This window comes from Tachysurus fulvidraco, chromosome 11 (genome assembly GCF_022655615.1).
Source record: "Tachysurus fulvidraco isolate hzauxx_2018 chromosome 11, HZAU_PFXX_2.0, whole genome shotgun sequence".
Classification (NCBI taxonomy): Eukaryota; Metazoa; Chordata; class Actinopteri; order Siluriformes; family Bagridae; genus Tachysurus; species Tachysurus fulvidraco.
The window spans coordinates 13,450,261-13,465,815 of NC_062528.1; the positions used below are offsets into that span (position 1 = coordinate 13,450,261).

At 39.4% G+C, this 15,555-nt stretch overlaps 1 protein-coding gene across 6 annotated transcripts in view; it reads right to left on the minus strand.

The window, feature by feature from the left end:
* tenm4 (teneurin transmembrane protein 4) overlaps nucleotides 1-15,555 on the minus strand; it is a 188,938-nt gene that overhangs the window by 60,824 nt on the left and 112,559 nt on the right. For 4 of the 6 annotated variants that reach the window (XM_047820862.1, XM_047820859.1, XM_047820858.1 and 1 more), the window contains 5 exons: nucleotides 13,702-13,803; nucleotides 12,627-12,821; nucleotides 10,442-10,642; nucleotides 5,912-6,097; nucleotides 3,104-3,130 (listed from right to left, as the gene is read on the minus strand). In XM_047820862.1, coding sequence (XP_047676818.1) covers nucleotides 3,104-3,130; nucleotides 5,912-6,097; nucleotides 10,442-10,642; nucleotides 12,627-12,821; nucleotides 13,702-13,803 — 711 coding nt within the window. The remainder of the gene's footprint in view (nucleotides 1-3,103; nucleotides 3,131-5,911; nucleotides 6,098-10,441; nucleotides 10,643-12,626; nucleotides 12,822-13,701; nucleotides 13,804-15,555) is intronic. The other 2 variants (XM_047820861.1, XM_047820860.1) reach the window with 1 other exon arrangement.

Below are 15,555 nucleotides of genomic sequence, written 5' to 3' on the forward strand. Positions count from 1 at the left end.
TCTTTTTTTATTTGAGAAAATAGGTGGTTTATGTCCACTTTATTGACTAAATGTAGAAGACTATCTAGTAAATGCAAAAAGTTTGACTCATGAGACTACGCCTTGTCTACCATATCGTTCATATTTTCATGAGCTTCTTTGTCACGGTTAGCCTTCAGCTGTAGTTAGAAAGAAAAGCACTGAATAATGTTTTTGGTCTGAAAATGCCTCCATTGCTTATTAGCACACTTGTAAAAAGTAAAGAAATACACTTTCAGGAGAAAGAAATGTGTAAATTAAGACATTTCTGGTGTCTGAAATGTTCTGTAGTGTTGCACTGTATTTGTGAGGTGAACATATCTAACAAAAACCTCCTGTAGGCTAACAACAACTTTCACATTTGAAAGCAACTTAACAAATTATAAATGTTTTTGCTTGTAGAGACATACCAGTGTAACACAAAATAAATACAGTTTTGGATGATGTCCAACATTCCATCCAATATTAGACTTGGACCTTTAGTGTAAAACTCCAAAGGCAAAACGAAACAAAAATCGTATAAATATCATTTGTGGCCAAACTTGTCTTAGACAGATCTCTCTGTGAGAGCTTCCATTTCTGTCCATCCCAGAAGACGAACAGCTCTATGAAGACTGCACAGAGAAGGTGGCAGATTAGTCACTTCTGAAAGCTTATTATAGGGATAAATAAATAAAGATCGGCTCTCTGCTGGCACTGGTTCAGTTTAATTGGCAGGCCTTTCAGAGACAAGCCCCTGTGGAGTGTTAGCTAGTCAGACTGAAGCGCCATTGGAGTCAAGCGGGCTTGAAAAATGGCCTGGCCAACTCCTGTTAGCTATGCAGGTGGTCCGGAGACAGACGAAGAATGACAGAGGACAGAAATAAAGACAAAAGATCAGTAAAGAGAGAAAAAGAAACCTAGTTGGAGACAGAAAGGGACAGAGAGAAAGAGTGAGTGAATGTAGGAAAGAAGCCACAACTCAATCTCCATCCCAACTCCAGGCCCTCTTTAATTAGCGGGACGGTAATGTAGCTTCATCAATTTCAACCTCCGTTCAATCACCCATTATGCCCAGCGCTCTTTAATTAGCGATGCTGTAATGTAGCTTCATCAGCACCTCTCCTCCTCACACTCTCACAGGATGTTACACTTTTACACAAAATTTGTACACCTTGAAGTTCTGCATTAGCTGTGTTTGCTTAACAAAGACAGACAGAGCGGTGTCAAAAATGCCTGGTGGTTAAATTAGAGTCTATATTTATTAGCATGACCTAATCAGCGGTTCTCAACTGGTGGATCTTAAATGTACAGTATGTTCTGATGAACTTTTTATTTCTGTCATTTCACAGCATCCTGTATTACACACATTCACCTCAAGAAAAATAAAATAAAATAAAAAAAGCCCACAAACCATCCAGAAATATAAAGAATATGTCATATATTCAACAAACTATATATATAGATCAGTATATATTTTTTACAGGATATTTTTACAGTTTTCTCCATATATATATATATATATATATATATATATATATATATATATATATATATATATATATATATATATATATATATGGAGAAAAAATAGATTTTCATTAGTTTAATTAGAGGATTATGACCAGACAAGTCAAGAACTCCAGTATAATTAAACTTAACAAGGATGAGTGGTTAAGAAGGACGTCGTTTTTGTTATTTTTCATCTCTTTTCATTCTTTTTCTTCTGTTTCTGTGTCTAATTTTTCTTATACAGTGAGCATAGGCTATAAAGGCCACATTTAAATAGGCCACATTTAACCATAGAATATTAGAATAACAGTATTTAACTGTAGAATACCCTTCTATACGTCTGGCAAAAATTTGTGTGAAACACGGCCAAAATGTTTCTTCCTCTAGATTGTCTTGTAAATTTGACCATTTCTTTCTGTTTCAGCTCATCGTATAACTGTTCACTATCATGCTATGCATAGTTTTACAACCAAAACAAATACAAAAGACAAACTGTCACTGTGTGTTCTTTCCTCTAAGTGTACAGAAGATCTGAATAACAACCAAATACTGAGAAGCTCAGAACATGAGTCCAATTTTATCCTGATCTTTTAAATCCAGACATAATGACAAAAACACTTCACTTACCTAGTACTGTAGTGTTCACTGTTTTAAGTAAGGATGTACTGTATATTTTTTTTAAATACTGGGTTATACAGACATTTTAGAAATGTAGCTCCTGACTATATCTGTAATGCCTACTGAATGGCATGGTGCTCGATTCCCCATAACCGCCGCTTGCAACTATATTTCATTCAGAAATTCATCTACAGTAAACACTTTGTCCTGGTCAGGGTCATGCTGGATCTGGAGCCTATCTCAGGAATACTGGGTGTTAGGCAGGAATAGCCCAGGGATTAGACCATCACGGGGCTCTATGCACACACATTTACGCATGCATTCACATCACCGGAAGAACCTGGAAACTCAGACAAATATAGGACATCTCCACAGAGACAGCAACCTGAGCTCAGGATTGAACTGGTGACCCTGGAGCTATTATGATGATGATGATTATTATTATTATTGTCATTTTTTTTATTATTTTTTAATATTTAATAAGACAGCTTATCTGTTGTTGTACTTTCATTTTATCGATCAATTCATGGCTGATTTCTGCACTATTCATCTTGTGAAATAAATCGGAAATTTTAGAAAGTTACACGGCATTTGCGTCGTGACTTAACAATAAAGGTCAAAAGTTCTTATGGTAAAATAAGCTGAGAGCCACTGACTTGAGATGAGATTACAATTCAGGCACCAGACTGGTAGAAATTCATCTAAAGTTCTTATATCATCAGGGTCAGAGAACGATCCGAGAAGCCATCTACAAAGGTGTTCAAAAAGACTGACAAACAGGATGGACAGACAAAAAGAACGTAAAGAGAGGAGTGAGCGCGAGGAGGGAGCAGAGGGGAGAGGAGATAGGAGGCTTGTCTGAATGCTGAAATGAACTGTGAGCTGTGCGTCTGCTGGATGAAAGAGGGGATATTGGGATGAGATGGAGGGAAGGACAGGAGAAATGAGGGAAAAAAGGAAAGTAGGAATGCCATACCTTTCACTACCTTATCCAGATAGTGAGCTTGGGAGATAAAAGACAAGGACATGTAAGGGGAGGATCTGAACAGTGCTGCTTCCAGAATGAGACACGGACAGCAAGAGCTAGAGCAGGTGTGCATGCCTTTAGTGACAGGAACTGACAGCATGCATTAAGAGCTGCACACACACACACCTACAAACACACACACACACAAATCCACACACATACAGCACAGGCTAAGACACAAGATCCAGAACACAGTGAGAGAGAGAGAGAGAGAGAGAGAGAGAGAGAGAGAGAGAGAGAGAGAGAGAGAGAGAGAGAGAGAGAGAGAGACAGAGAAATGGAGATAAAGCTCTTAAGAAGCAGTTCCTGTCCACCCAGCTCTGACATGGATAAGCATTATTCTGGAAAGGGTGCATCAAATTTTATATATATATATAAAAAAAATAAACAAACGTGTCTGTTTATATGAAATGACACATACCGTGTAGAATTATTAATCTAATAAAAGAAGGGACGGATATTAAACTAATGTGTTTAGACTTAACGTGTATTGGAGCCTAATTATAATTGTTTATGATATAAAATACGGCTATAAAGAAACTAATTCTGTCTATCCTACACGGTATAACAGGCTGATTCTGTCTCAGAAACGATTCCCATTTGCTACAAATAACCGAATGATTTTTCCCCGAGCGTTTCTATTCTAGTTAAGCTCTTTATGTAATACTATGATTCTCTGTGTTCGGTGAATGATGCATCTCACCATGGCATGTATAAAAGGCATATTAATATTTCATTGTGATGATATTAAACATTGAATACTTGCACTCAAAGCCTGGAGAAAACCTTGTAGCTCTCCATGCACACCGAGATGCCATTTTGGCTTGTATAACTTCAGAATTCCTAAAACTAAATATAGTCAAACCATGGCTCCTCTTATTTTGATTTCCTTCCCTGCTGTGTGAATTGTCGAGTTCTGTTTATGGCCCATTTCTTTTCTGGGGCCATTTACTGACAAACAGACAAAAATCAGGGTCTGGAAAGCGCAATGACAGCAGCAAAGAACTGTGTCACCCATTTCTAGTGAGCAGAGGTGGCAGGGACACTTCTCAGAATAAGAAAAGAGATAGAGAGAGTAAACAGATGAGACAGGGGACGAGGCACAATGGTGTTTAGACAGGCACACTGGGAAAGGCAGTCTTCCAGAACGGCTCAGTCCACTGGCCCATTCAGGATCTTTAAGGTCAACTGGGACAATGAGAATCCGCTCAGCAAACACAAAGTGAGCAGACCCCAGACCGGATTTACTAATTCTCACTTATATTATCATATAAATATTGTGCATTTCTAACTAAGGGCCATTGCTCTTCATTAGGCTTGCTATTATAGTCAGTGCTATGGATTTATCTGCAGTGCATTATTGAAGATGAGTTAAAAGCATTAAAAACGCATTAAATTCAAAATTGGAAAGTTTCCAAATGTATCATATGCCAGATTCCCACTTTGTATATTCACCAGTGGAACTGACTGCTCATACTTTACTGCACATATGCACTAATTTACTAGTAACACTAGCTAATTTCGTTGAAAGGTGAGCTATGTAGCACAGCACATTATTAGACATTTGTTTTTGTTTTTCTATTTTTTTTTTTCCACAGCACAATTAAAAGCTTTAAAGGCTTTATTTAGTTAAAGAGCAACACAGGGACCTTTAAATGTAATTTGAATCTACTTGTATACTATGAAGAGTCTGAGATCATTGTTTTATTGTACGCTTGGGATTGGATCATCAAGGTCCAGTTCTGAATGAGATAAGTAAGAAAAGGAGTGTCAGATTTTTGATCGTGGCCGAGGATCGATTTGGCCTCAAATATGCATTATCTAAGTAGTGCTGTGGAATTGTACACAAAAACTTGTGTGTTTTATTCACTAGCATGTTACTATGCTAAGTCTCGTGGGACATTACTAAACGCAAGACTTTGATTTTAAAAAAAGAACAGTTTCACTAAACAATGCTATAGTCTGTGATGACAATGAGAATGACATCATGCAAATCCAGTGTTTGCGTTAACATTTAGCAGTGTTTAGTAGAAACTAGCTCTTAAATCTAAACTGGCTTCTCGTTAATCCCATAAATCTTTTATGCTTTTACCAGATTTGAATTGACTGGATGAATTTTGGTTCTATTGGGTTAACGGAAGTTTAAGTAAAAGTAAAAAGTAAAAGTTTCTCTCCTGATGTTGAGTAAAGAAAAAACAAAAAGTTCAAATAAAAACGAAAAGAGTTGTGTCCTCGACTAAGTCATTTTTCTGGCAGTTTTAATCAAATACAGTTAATATGAGATTTGGAATAAAAGAGTTGTTTTAAATCGTGAGCTTTCTGAGTAAATAAAAGCTTTCCATTTGATTTGTTTTCTCAGTCAAGCACCCCACTAAAAAAAGAGTGTCTTTCCAGTGACTGTGCTGCTGGAGACGATGCAAATGTTTGTATTTCACATCACCAAATCAAAAGGCGACGGCAATGTGGGAGGATAAAAAAATAAAAGGATGAGGCAAAGGATGAGTGGAAATGAAAAGACACCTTAGCATATTTTCACATTAAAATGCATGAAGTCAAGCTTCAGATCCTTGAGCAAACCTCTTCATGCTATGCCGAGTTACACAAATTCAATTACGCATGCTTCTCCCTTTCTAGTGACCCCCCATACATGACCCAACCCTCTGTCTCTCTCTTTCGCTCTCTCTTTCTCTCTCTCTCGCTATCATTCACACACATTCAGGAACACAAGGCAGCACAACCCCACCCCGGTCACCGTACCGATAGTGCAGTGCTCTCCATTCCAGCCTGGGCTGCATTCACACTTGCCGTCCTTGCAGGTGCCATGTTCGCTGCAGCGAGGGTGGCATGCCCTCTGATCACACACGGCACCCATCCAACCCTCCTCACAGCGGCAACCGCCCGCCACACAGATGCCGTGGCCTCCACAGTCCGACGCACAAAGCTCTGTTGGAGTGAAAGGAGGAGGGAGGGAGAAAGAGAAGGGGACAGGAAAGACACAGAGGGGGGTATTAGAACACAAATCCAGAAGTTATTGTCAGAGATCAGATGGCCATGCTCCACTAGCTTGTTTGATGGCTCTTGAAAAGGAATTCTCTCGCCTCATAAGAGAGGAGAGGATTCTCTTGAGGCAAAACAAATCTAATAAGTTTGCCTCAGAAGGAAAGAAGGAGGCAGGAACACAGTCAGATTGTCCCAGTGCTCCTCGAACTTTTGTGGCAAAACAGAAAAAGTGAGAATCCAATTTAGATTTTCTATGGAAATGGCAACACGTCAGCCTTTATTAAATCCTGCTTTGCCATGATATGAAGGCTAGGAGGCTGACTGTAGCTTCTGAAGTGACACAAGACAGCGTATTGCAATAGTAAAAAAAATATAAATAAATAAATAAATAAATAAACCCTGCACTGCAGGCGAGTCAGCGAAGGAGAGCAGGACCAGATGGGGAATGTTCAACACGCTCAAACAGAACCTGCATTAAAAAAACCTGCCATCTGAGTGTTTACAAATCAAATGCCCTCTTCTGCCTCCTGGAGCACAGGGGACGCCGGGGCAGCCATGTGGGGTAAAGCGACAGAGACTCGGCAATACAGAAGTGTAACACATCACTGGTACTGCTAGATAACCTTTCATAGCCAAGGTTGATTTTCTTAGTCTGCCAGGTTTCAGACAGAAAAGGTGGGAAAATTGCTATGCAATGGAAAGTGAGGTCATACTGTGAATTAGATTGCGTGTAATAAAAAAAAAATAATCGGAAAAAAATAAAAAAAACAAATAAGAATGCAGTTCTTGCGTGCAAAAGTGTTGACACACACAGCGAGCTATAATAACCAAGCATTTCGGTCTGATTAGCCAACGTCATACACCATTTGTCACAGGGTACTGGAAATATGGTAAAAGCTGTGTATTTATGAGGTAGTTACATCCTCAGCAGTGCCATGGTGTAAGCATTGTGTAAGACATTTGTGAATCAAGTTCGGTTTTTCAAGTTAAGACATAAATCCTTTGAGAAAAAACAAGAAGAATAAAAAACCTTTTTAAAGCATTGGGTCTTTGTTAAATGATGTAAATGACCTTAATTGTGCGTGTTACATTTCAATTAGAGGTGTTGTAACCGCATTTCTTCAAAGCCGCTCCATGTTGTCTAGGAGACACCTTCCTGCTTGCTGCCTAACAACTACATACCACGCAGGAAATCCAGATAAGAGGTTGGATTTCTTCCTACCTTATTTTTCCGGCACCTTACTCTCTACTATTTCTATCGTGGTCTCATGCACAGAAATAAGTCGTTTTATTAATCTTGGAGAGACGTTTCTGTGATAATATAGACCGTCTCAGTGACGCAGATCCTCATCTATCTAAAAAGGCATTAACGACACATCACTGTACTTCTCAAAAAAGAAGCATGTCTCCAGCATATCGACATTGTCGTCGTAATGCTTCAGCTTTCAAGTATTTTTGTCAGGTAGTTTTGAGCTGGGAGAAGGCAATGAAAATTCTTAAATGTAGTGTTTTTTTTCAATCCTAAATGGATTTGCTCCTCCAGTACTTGTAGAATTTGAATGTAAAATCACAAACAGGTTGAGAGGCGCTGTTAACACCAGTGGTTGTGTAATGCCATTAAAGGAAGAGGGATTTTCAGCTGCATTTTCTTTAGAACATAATTAGAATGAACTTGAACTTTCTTTATAAGAGATTTGAAAGCCATTGGGTTTGCTAAAAAATGATGTTCATATAATGCTTTCGGAAATCAATATGCAATGTATTTTGAAGTGTTTTTGGTTAGTATTATGTCATGTTTATGTCATGTTCGAGGGTATGAGCTATAATGGCCGCTTCCACATGCTTTCAAAGACTTCCTGTAGAGTTTCGTAAAACTTTACATAGACGCATTCCTGATCTTAATATTGTGTATATTTTCTACTGTAAATGATCCTGTATCCTTATCGAATATCTGACAGAGACAATAGAACTATGAATTAAGAAAAATGACCTCGCCCAGAAATAATTCTCACTGCTCTGATTTAGTGTCGTGTGAATAGAAAAACATGCACACGACTCTCTCTAGCTATCCATAGTCAAGGTCACCAGACGTCTGATCACCTCGCATCTGCAACTCAATGAGTACTCACCTACCTGTATATAAACCACATAAACAGAGCCATCTGCAAAGTCTGGCTCTAGGTTTATTGCCTGTGACTTTACACAGCCTTGTTACATTCGGTTGGGTCGTTCTGGTTTTGGTGTTTTTAATACAGTACTTTGCTCTTTGGATTTGACTAGGATTAGTGTGTTTGCACATTGTGAACCCAACACATATCTGCTTGTTTGTTTAGATTACCATGCTTTATTTATTTATTTATTTGTTTGTTTGTTTATTTATTTATTTTTCTAAAATGCATTTTCATCCATCACATTTGTGATTTTATGACACTTAGATAATTAAAGGTCTCTCCTCTCTGCTAACACACGTGAAATGCACTTTGGCTTTGTACGATGACTTGGATTTATGCCCGAGTTCTCTGGCCTGAGGTAAACATTCTCCGTGAGCAGACACTCCGCCATTTTAATTCTGGCGCGCTTCACAAGCTCTGCAAGCTAGTCATAATTTACGGCACCAGCCCTTCTGCTTGAGAAGCCAGCCTTTAAAATGCCTTTTTTCCAGCAAATCCACAGGATTACCTAATAGGTCAGACTGTCAGCTTGGCATTAGTAGGGGAAATTCACAGTCACAGATCGTTGTGTTTCGACACTTCGGAAAAGAAGACTGATTTTTGCTTGTATCATCTCTTTAAGCCCAACTGAAGGGCAGTTCACTAAAAACCAAGGCCTCAACTAAATTGGATTTCTAAAAAAGAAAAAAATAATAGGTTTTTCATGCCTAAATTGTTGAGAATTTAATTACGTGCGGAAATCATTTCAGCTCACGATAAATAAATAAATCAGAAACAAACAAAGGCGTCAGCACTGGGTGGTTAGAGTCTGTAGACTTCTGAAAACTTGGGAGGCAGTTTGCACTCTCTTGCTGGCAGTAAGCACTGCTTACAGAGAGAAACTCTGACTATAGTATCTACACAGAACCCAACTCTGTTCCAGCAGATTCACCACATGGATGAAGCAGCAAGCCAAATATACACTGAATCAAAATCTACTATAGCCTCCCCTACCACTGACAGACACTTTACCACTCTGAACATTACAATATGGAGAGAAAAAATGGCTCAACCTAGCAGAGAAAGCGTGCACTCCAATTTCAGGTAGACAACTGGATAATTTATTGGAGCTGTAAGAGAAATGTTCAGGTTACAGCAGCCTAGCAAAGCATAGAGCTGTAACTAAATTTTAACTGAAAACCAGAAGGAACCAGCAAAAATAATCAAAACTAAGTCTGCACTATGGAAATAAAGCATACAAATGAATTAAGTCTCTCTATGAGAATCTGAGAGACTTAGCAAAAAGACCTTCCTTAGAATACAGAAATACAGAAGCAATCATTTGCTCAGAATTAGGAGCAATCAACTGAAAAATAACAGGCCTAAAAGTTGCTCTCGAGATTTCTCTGAATAACGCAAATGGTGAACCACAAGACAAATTACTGTTAGTGTGCAATTATGCTCTAACACCCCCAGGAAGAGAGGAAGTGACTGCTCCCATGGCAACAGGTAAACGGGTAGGATTGGGGACAGCCTGCTGCTTTTTATTTCACTAAGGCATGTTTACCTTCATGTAAAACCAATACTTGCTAGAGACACCTTAAGAAGCAGCACAGAGATCTCTATGTTTATAAGATTAGTTTGAACAGCATGAGCTAGTTGTCACTGGCAGAGAGTGATCAGTTATTATAGGGAAAACTAATAATACTGGAGTCGTGTCCTCACCACATTTTGGAAGTGTCTGCATTTGTCTTCACCACTTAACTCCATGACAAATCTCTCACATCCGGATAGGTATAAATTGACAACATGAGTAAGATTCAAACCGGATTCTTTTCCTGGATTCCATGTTTGCTTCACACGTATGATCGCATTGATGTATCACTAAATATATGTTCAATCATGGCATTGTGATAGTTGGTACAAATAACATTCTGCACTTTACCATTATCTGCCTGTAGTACCAATGTGAGGTGGAAAATGTCCAATATTCCATATTAGGGTTTTTATGGGTTAAGCAATAGTTACAACTGAAAAAACTGCTTTGAAACTGGCCTGATTTCTAAAGGATCACAGGAGTTAACTCCATCAACAGTCTAATCCTCAGGTTTGATTAACATTGCCTACCAGTACTGACCTGTTGAGCAGTCGTGCCCGGTCCAGTTGGGGTCACAGTTGCAGGTGCCTGTCTCTGCCAAGAAGGCTCCGTGACCTGAGCACTGGTCCATGCAGGATGCCCGTGGACTCTCGCATCCTGAGCCTCCCCAACCCACAAAGCAGTGGCACTCACCACGAACACACACACCACGGCCTGAGCATGTGGGGTCCATGCAGTCCACTGAGAAGAATAATAGACAACCGTTTGAGTCAGAAAAGGCAGCCTGAGCTAAATTAAAAAGACATCTCAGAGTAGAACAGGAACACAGAGACATGTGAAGAAAGCTCAAAAGAAAAAAAAGGAGCTAAAGTTACTATTTGTCTTTGGAAAATATAAATTCAATTCTTAAAATTACACTTTCTGTGCTTTTGCAATAATGTACTTGGTAGATTTTCCAAGATTGTCCTCTGGGAACCTCTTGTATATGAACCTCTCCATATTCCCAGCAAATATTCCTTGCATCTGGACAGGAAAGATACTTTAAAGCTGGCAAATAAAACAGCCACCTCTATAGACATTGCTCATGCCACCAGATGGAGTATCTCTCTCTCTTTCTTTCTCTCTCGGTAATGAGATTTTCTCCCATTGCCAAGGAGGGAGGCTGTAGCCAATGCATGCTGGGATAAATTGAAAAGCAGCACTGGACATGCACCCCCCTCTGCACACAGCTGAACCCAAAAAACCAAAAGCAGTATGGAATGCAAACAAGGTGTCTGTCGCATGGCTCAAGCCTGGTGGGCAAAAAAAAAAAAAAGAATACCACACTCTTATCCTCACACATTTGCTGCTCTTTATTTTACTACAATCCCCTGCCTTACATGTGACTCTTTATACATCTATTATTCAACCTCTAAAAACCTTTAAAAAATAAATAAATGCAAAACACACACACACACACACACACACACACACACACACACACACACACACACACACACACACACACAGAAAGTCTCTTCAGTCACATACTAATGATGGCTAATGGTTGTTTAATGAATGCAAGAGACCTAGAGAAAGCTGGTAAATGTGGCCTTGGTTAACAAGGGGACAAGATCCATGAGAAAAAAAAAAAAACAATTAGAAAATGATAACAACAAGAAGAAATTATATTTCACAGATGGAGAATGTACAATGTATGGGAACCCATATGGAGACGGAGGAGAGGCCTGCAGCATGGCGGCATCACTCTTTCACAACATAAAAGGACGCGGAAGGCCTTTATAGACGAACTGCAGCTATGGCCTCCTAGCAGATGGCTTGGGCGCAAGGCTGAGATCATAGGCTAACTGACAGGAGCTACTCTCATGGCAATTAATCATCGCTGCCTGAAGGTCGCATGGAAGAAAGGTAGGACTCTTAAAGGGCCAGCAGTCCTATTCTCTGCTTCTGCCTGCAAACTGTGTGACCCAAAATAGAATGTGTGGTGGGGATCAGAGGTGTCAAACCCTGCATTTATCAAAATCAACTGCTCTATTTTTCATCTTAAAATGAGAGCTGTCAAATGGTGCCAAACACAATGGGCAAGCGCAATCTTATCTCTCAGCGTCTTGCTCTGGGCCCCTCTGCCAGGCCACTGGGACACCATTCGAAGATTAAAGTCACAATTTGCCTGTGTGAAAAACTTATTGGATTTCACAGAAGAAAAGGGATTGTTTGGTGTAATGGATTGTCATAAAGACCTCCAAAACATCCATAATATATGAAAGAGAAATGAGGCCAGAGAAGCTTCACCAGCTTATCAGAAAAATATCACTACTGGGCTTGACTCCAAAAACTGTGGGGACTAAAATATTCAGGAACAGAGTCGGACTGGTCCTGAAAAAGCTCCATAAGCTTACTGGAGGCCAGAGGCTTTCTCTAAATTATAGCTGTGTGCATTTGACTAGCAGAAAGAGAGAAACACTTGTGTGCTGCTCGGCAGGTTGCTGCAATCAGGTAAGCCTCACGCTGGGTGCTGTAAGGGAGTGAATTCTCCTGAGAACTAACAAGTGAATGACATGAAACTAAATGATACCTTCAACAGCAATTCACTACTGAAATCCTTTTTCAACTTGGTCTGACAATGAATCTGGTCTTCTTACAGTGTTTATGCCTCCGGAAAAAAAGAGGACGTTTTGGTATGAAATACAAAAACAGCTCGCACCGATCATCAGGATGCTGTTACCTTCCTCACAGTTCTCTCCTTTGTAGCCTGGATTGCAAATGCAGGTCCCCACAATACACGTCCCATGTGCACTGCAGGTCACATCGACGCACTGGTTGGTGGGAACGTCACACTCCGGCCCTTTCCAACCACTGTGGCACATGCAGCGTCCTTTTAGGTACTGACCATTTCCACTACAAAGAACTGGACAGGATGCTGCAAGCAGAACAAACACAAATACAAATCATTTCAGTGCTGATAGCGACTAGTGTACATAAAATCCTTCTTCAGACTCAATGGTATCATGTCACATCAGAATAATAAAGTGTAATGGAGTTACATTACTAAAAGAATTTTAAAATCCAGCTTTCTAGTATATTCTATAAAGCAAAAAAGGAAGGAAACATCTGTAGACAGATATACAGTCTTAGAGTGTGCAGGTAACTGAGCAAAAAGAAGTGAGAAGTGGAAGCAAATTAACAAGAGGGGGAGGGAGCAAGAGAGTGATAGAGTGATAGAGAGAAAGAGAGAGAGAGAGAGAGAGAGGTGGGGGAGAGCAAGAGAGAGAGAGAGAGAGAGAGAGAGAGAGAGAGAGAGAGAGAGAGAGAGAGAGAGAGAGAGAGGGGGGGGAGAAAGAGAAAGAGAGAGAGAGAGAGAGAGATCGAGAGAGATAGAGAGAGAATAGATATAGAGATTAATTGTTGTTGTTTTTTTTAGATCCCTACTATAATATCTATATCTCGATATATCTATCTCTATATTATATCTATATATATCTCTATCTCTCTCTCTCTCTCTTACTTCTATCTATCTATCTCTCTCTGTTTTTTCTCTCCTCTCTCTCTATATATCTATGTTTTTTAGTCTCACTCTCTCTCTACTCCTCCGTTCTCATCTCTGTTTTAGTTTATTTTTCTCCCTCTCATTCTCTTCTCTTCTCTCTCTCTCTCTCTCTCTCTCTCTCTCTCTCTCTCTCTCTCTTCTCTCTCGTATCTCTGCTCACTCCATCTCTCTCCTTCTTCCTCTCTGGGAGAGAGAAAGATGGACAGATAAAAAGCAATAGACTGACAGACAGGGAGATACCCCTGCTTCTTACCCCTGCTGCAGTCTGGTCCTCTGAAGCCCAAAAAACAGTGGCAGGTTCCAGCGATGCAGTCTCCATTACCAAAACAGTTACTGGGACAGTCATCTATCGAGTCTAAAGCCAAATCACACACAACACTGTCTGTCAGAGCAGCTCACAACATCCATCAACATTTTTTTAGGCTTTTTTTAATTTTCTTTTTAATATATAGTTAATCCTCAACCTAAAGCCAAGTCTCCTCAAACAAACTCAAACAAATTAGATGTAGTTTTTATTCTCCTGAGCAAAGTTGTAGCTAAACTGCTCTTTAAATTTAAGATGGTCAGTCGATTTATTTTTAACCCATACAGAAGGTAGATGTTTGTGTATATACACGGATACTGTTCTGTCAAGCTGCTTTGCGACAATGTCCATTGTTAAAAGTGCTATATACGAATAAATAAAGAAAAAAACAGTTAAAAATACAAGCCAAAGACATGGAACATACAGTATGTGGTACAAAATACAGTAAAGTTTGCAACCCCTAATTCTCTGAATAGAAAATATAATACTATTATACTGAAAAATCATCAATAAAAATGTATTTTTCTCTTTAAACCAAAATATATAGTACAAAATGTCTTACTGCTTTGTTTAAACACCTTTTTTCAGTTAATAAGTTTTTTTTAATGCAAATTCCTTTTGCACTCCACTGCAAATTACACCAGCAGCAGTTGTTCTTATTTGTGCATACTAACCCATCGTACATACCATCCAACTTCAATTTATATAAAAGGCTTCGATTTCACAGAATAAACATGTTTTAATCATCTGTTCTTCTAATGTCATTGTAAAGAAGAAAATGGAAGGAAACATAATTTGCACGTTAAACTGACAAGAACATAATAGCATTTATTATTAAAGAATAAAGGCCATAATAAGCATGTTGAAAAGGCTGGTCCTTGAGTGCAATATTTAGACTGTACATTTTCACTTATACCTAAGGTTTTGATTATAATAATGATAGTTAAAGACGTCCACTAGTCCAAAAAAGAAGAAAACAACTGCTTCTAATGTTTGTAAGGTCTGGGATAGGGAAAAAGCCAACTGGTGAAATAATGTGCTGCAATTTCAGTTCAACACAAACACTAGCAATGTTTTTGTGGTAAACACACACACACACACACACACACACACACACACACACACACACACACACACACACACACACACACACACACACACACACACACACACACACACACACACACACACTAAACTATTCATGCCCAAATTGCCATCACCACATATCCCCTGTGATCTGGAGGTTATTCTATACATTCTCCACATTACATTAGTGTTCTACCGAGCAGAGCACTTCACAATTCCAGCGGTGGCTGGAATTCAAAAACCAGACTAGGCAGTGAATTAAACACAAAATGGCAAGGAATAATATGTCCTCTCTCCAAGCCCCCAGGGCTGCTGGCACTCCTTGAGCCATAATTGACCTGAACAACTGCTTTTTTTTTTGTGGAACAAAGGAGGGCATACGCGAACCCCCTCACAGTCCTCTGTCCTTCCTCAGGAGAGTCAATCACCAGAAAGGATGCAATGGAAGAAAATAAAGAGCTGTGGTGAGAGAAAAGAGAAAGCAGGCAACTCCAAAGTGAGTTAAAGACATGCATTTTGTACATTCATCAGACACCCTTTCAGTGGAATGATGCAAGAAGAAGAGCTGATAAAGCTGCCGATCCCTTGTTGTGTCCCATCAAAACTTTGGTGTTGGAGTGTTTGATGATCTCCATGACAAGGTTCTCACTACAAGTCACTGGCTGTTTTCAGAAACCTGTGGAACCAGGGAGTTTAGTGTTTTCGAGTGTATAATAG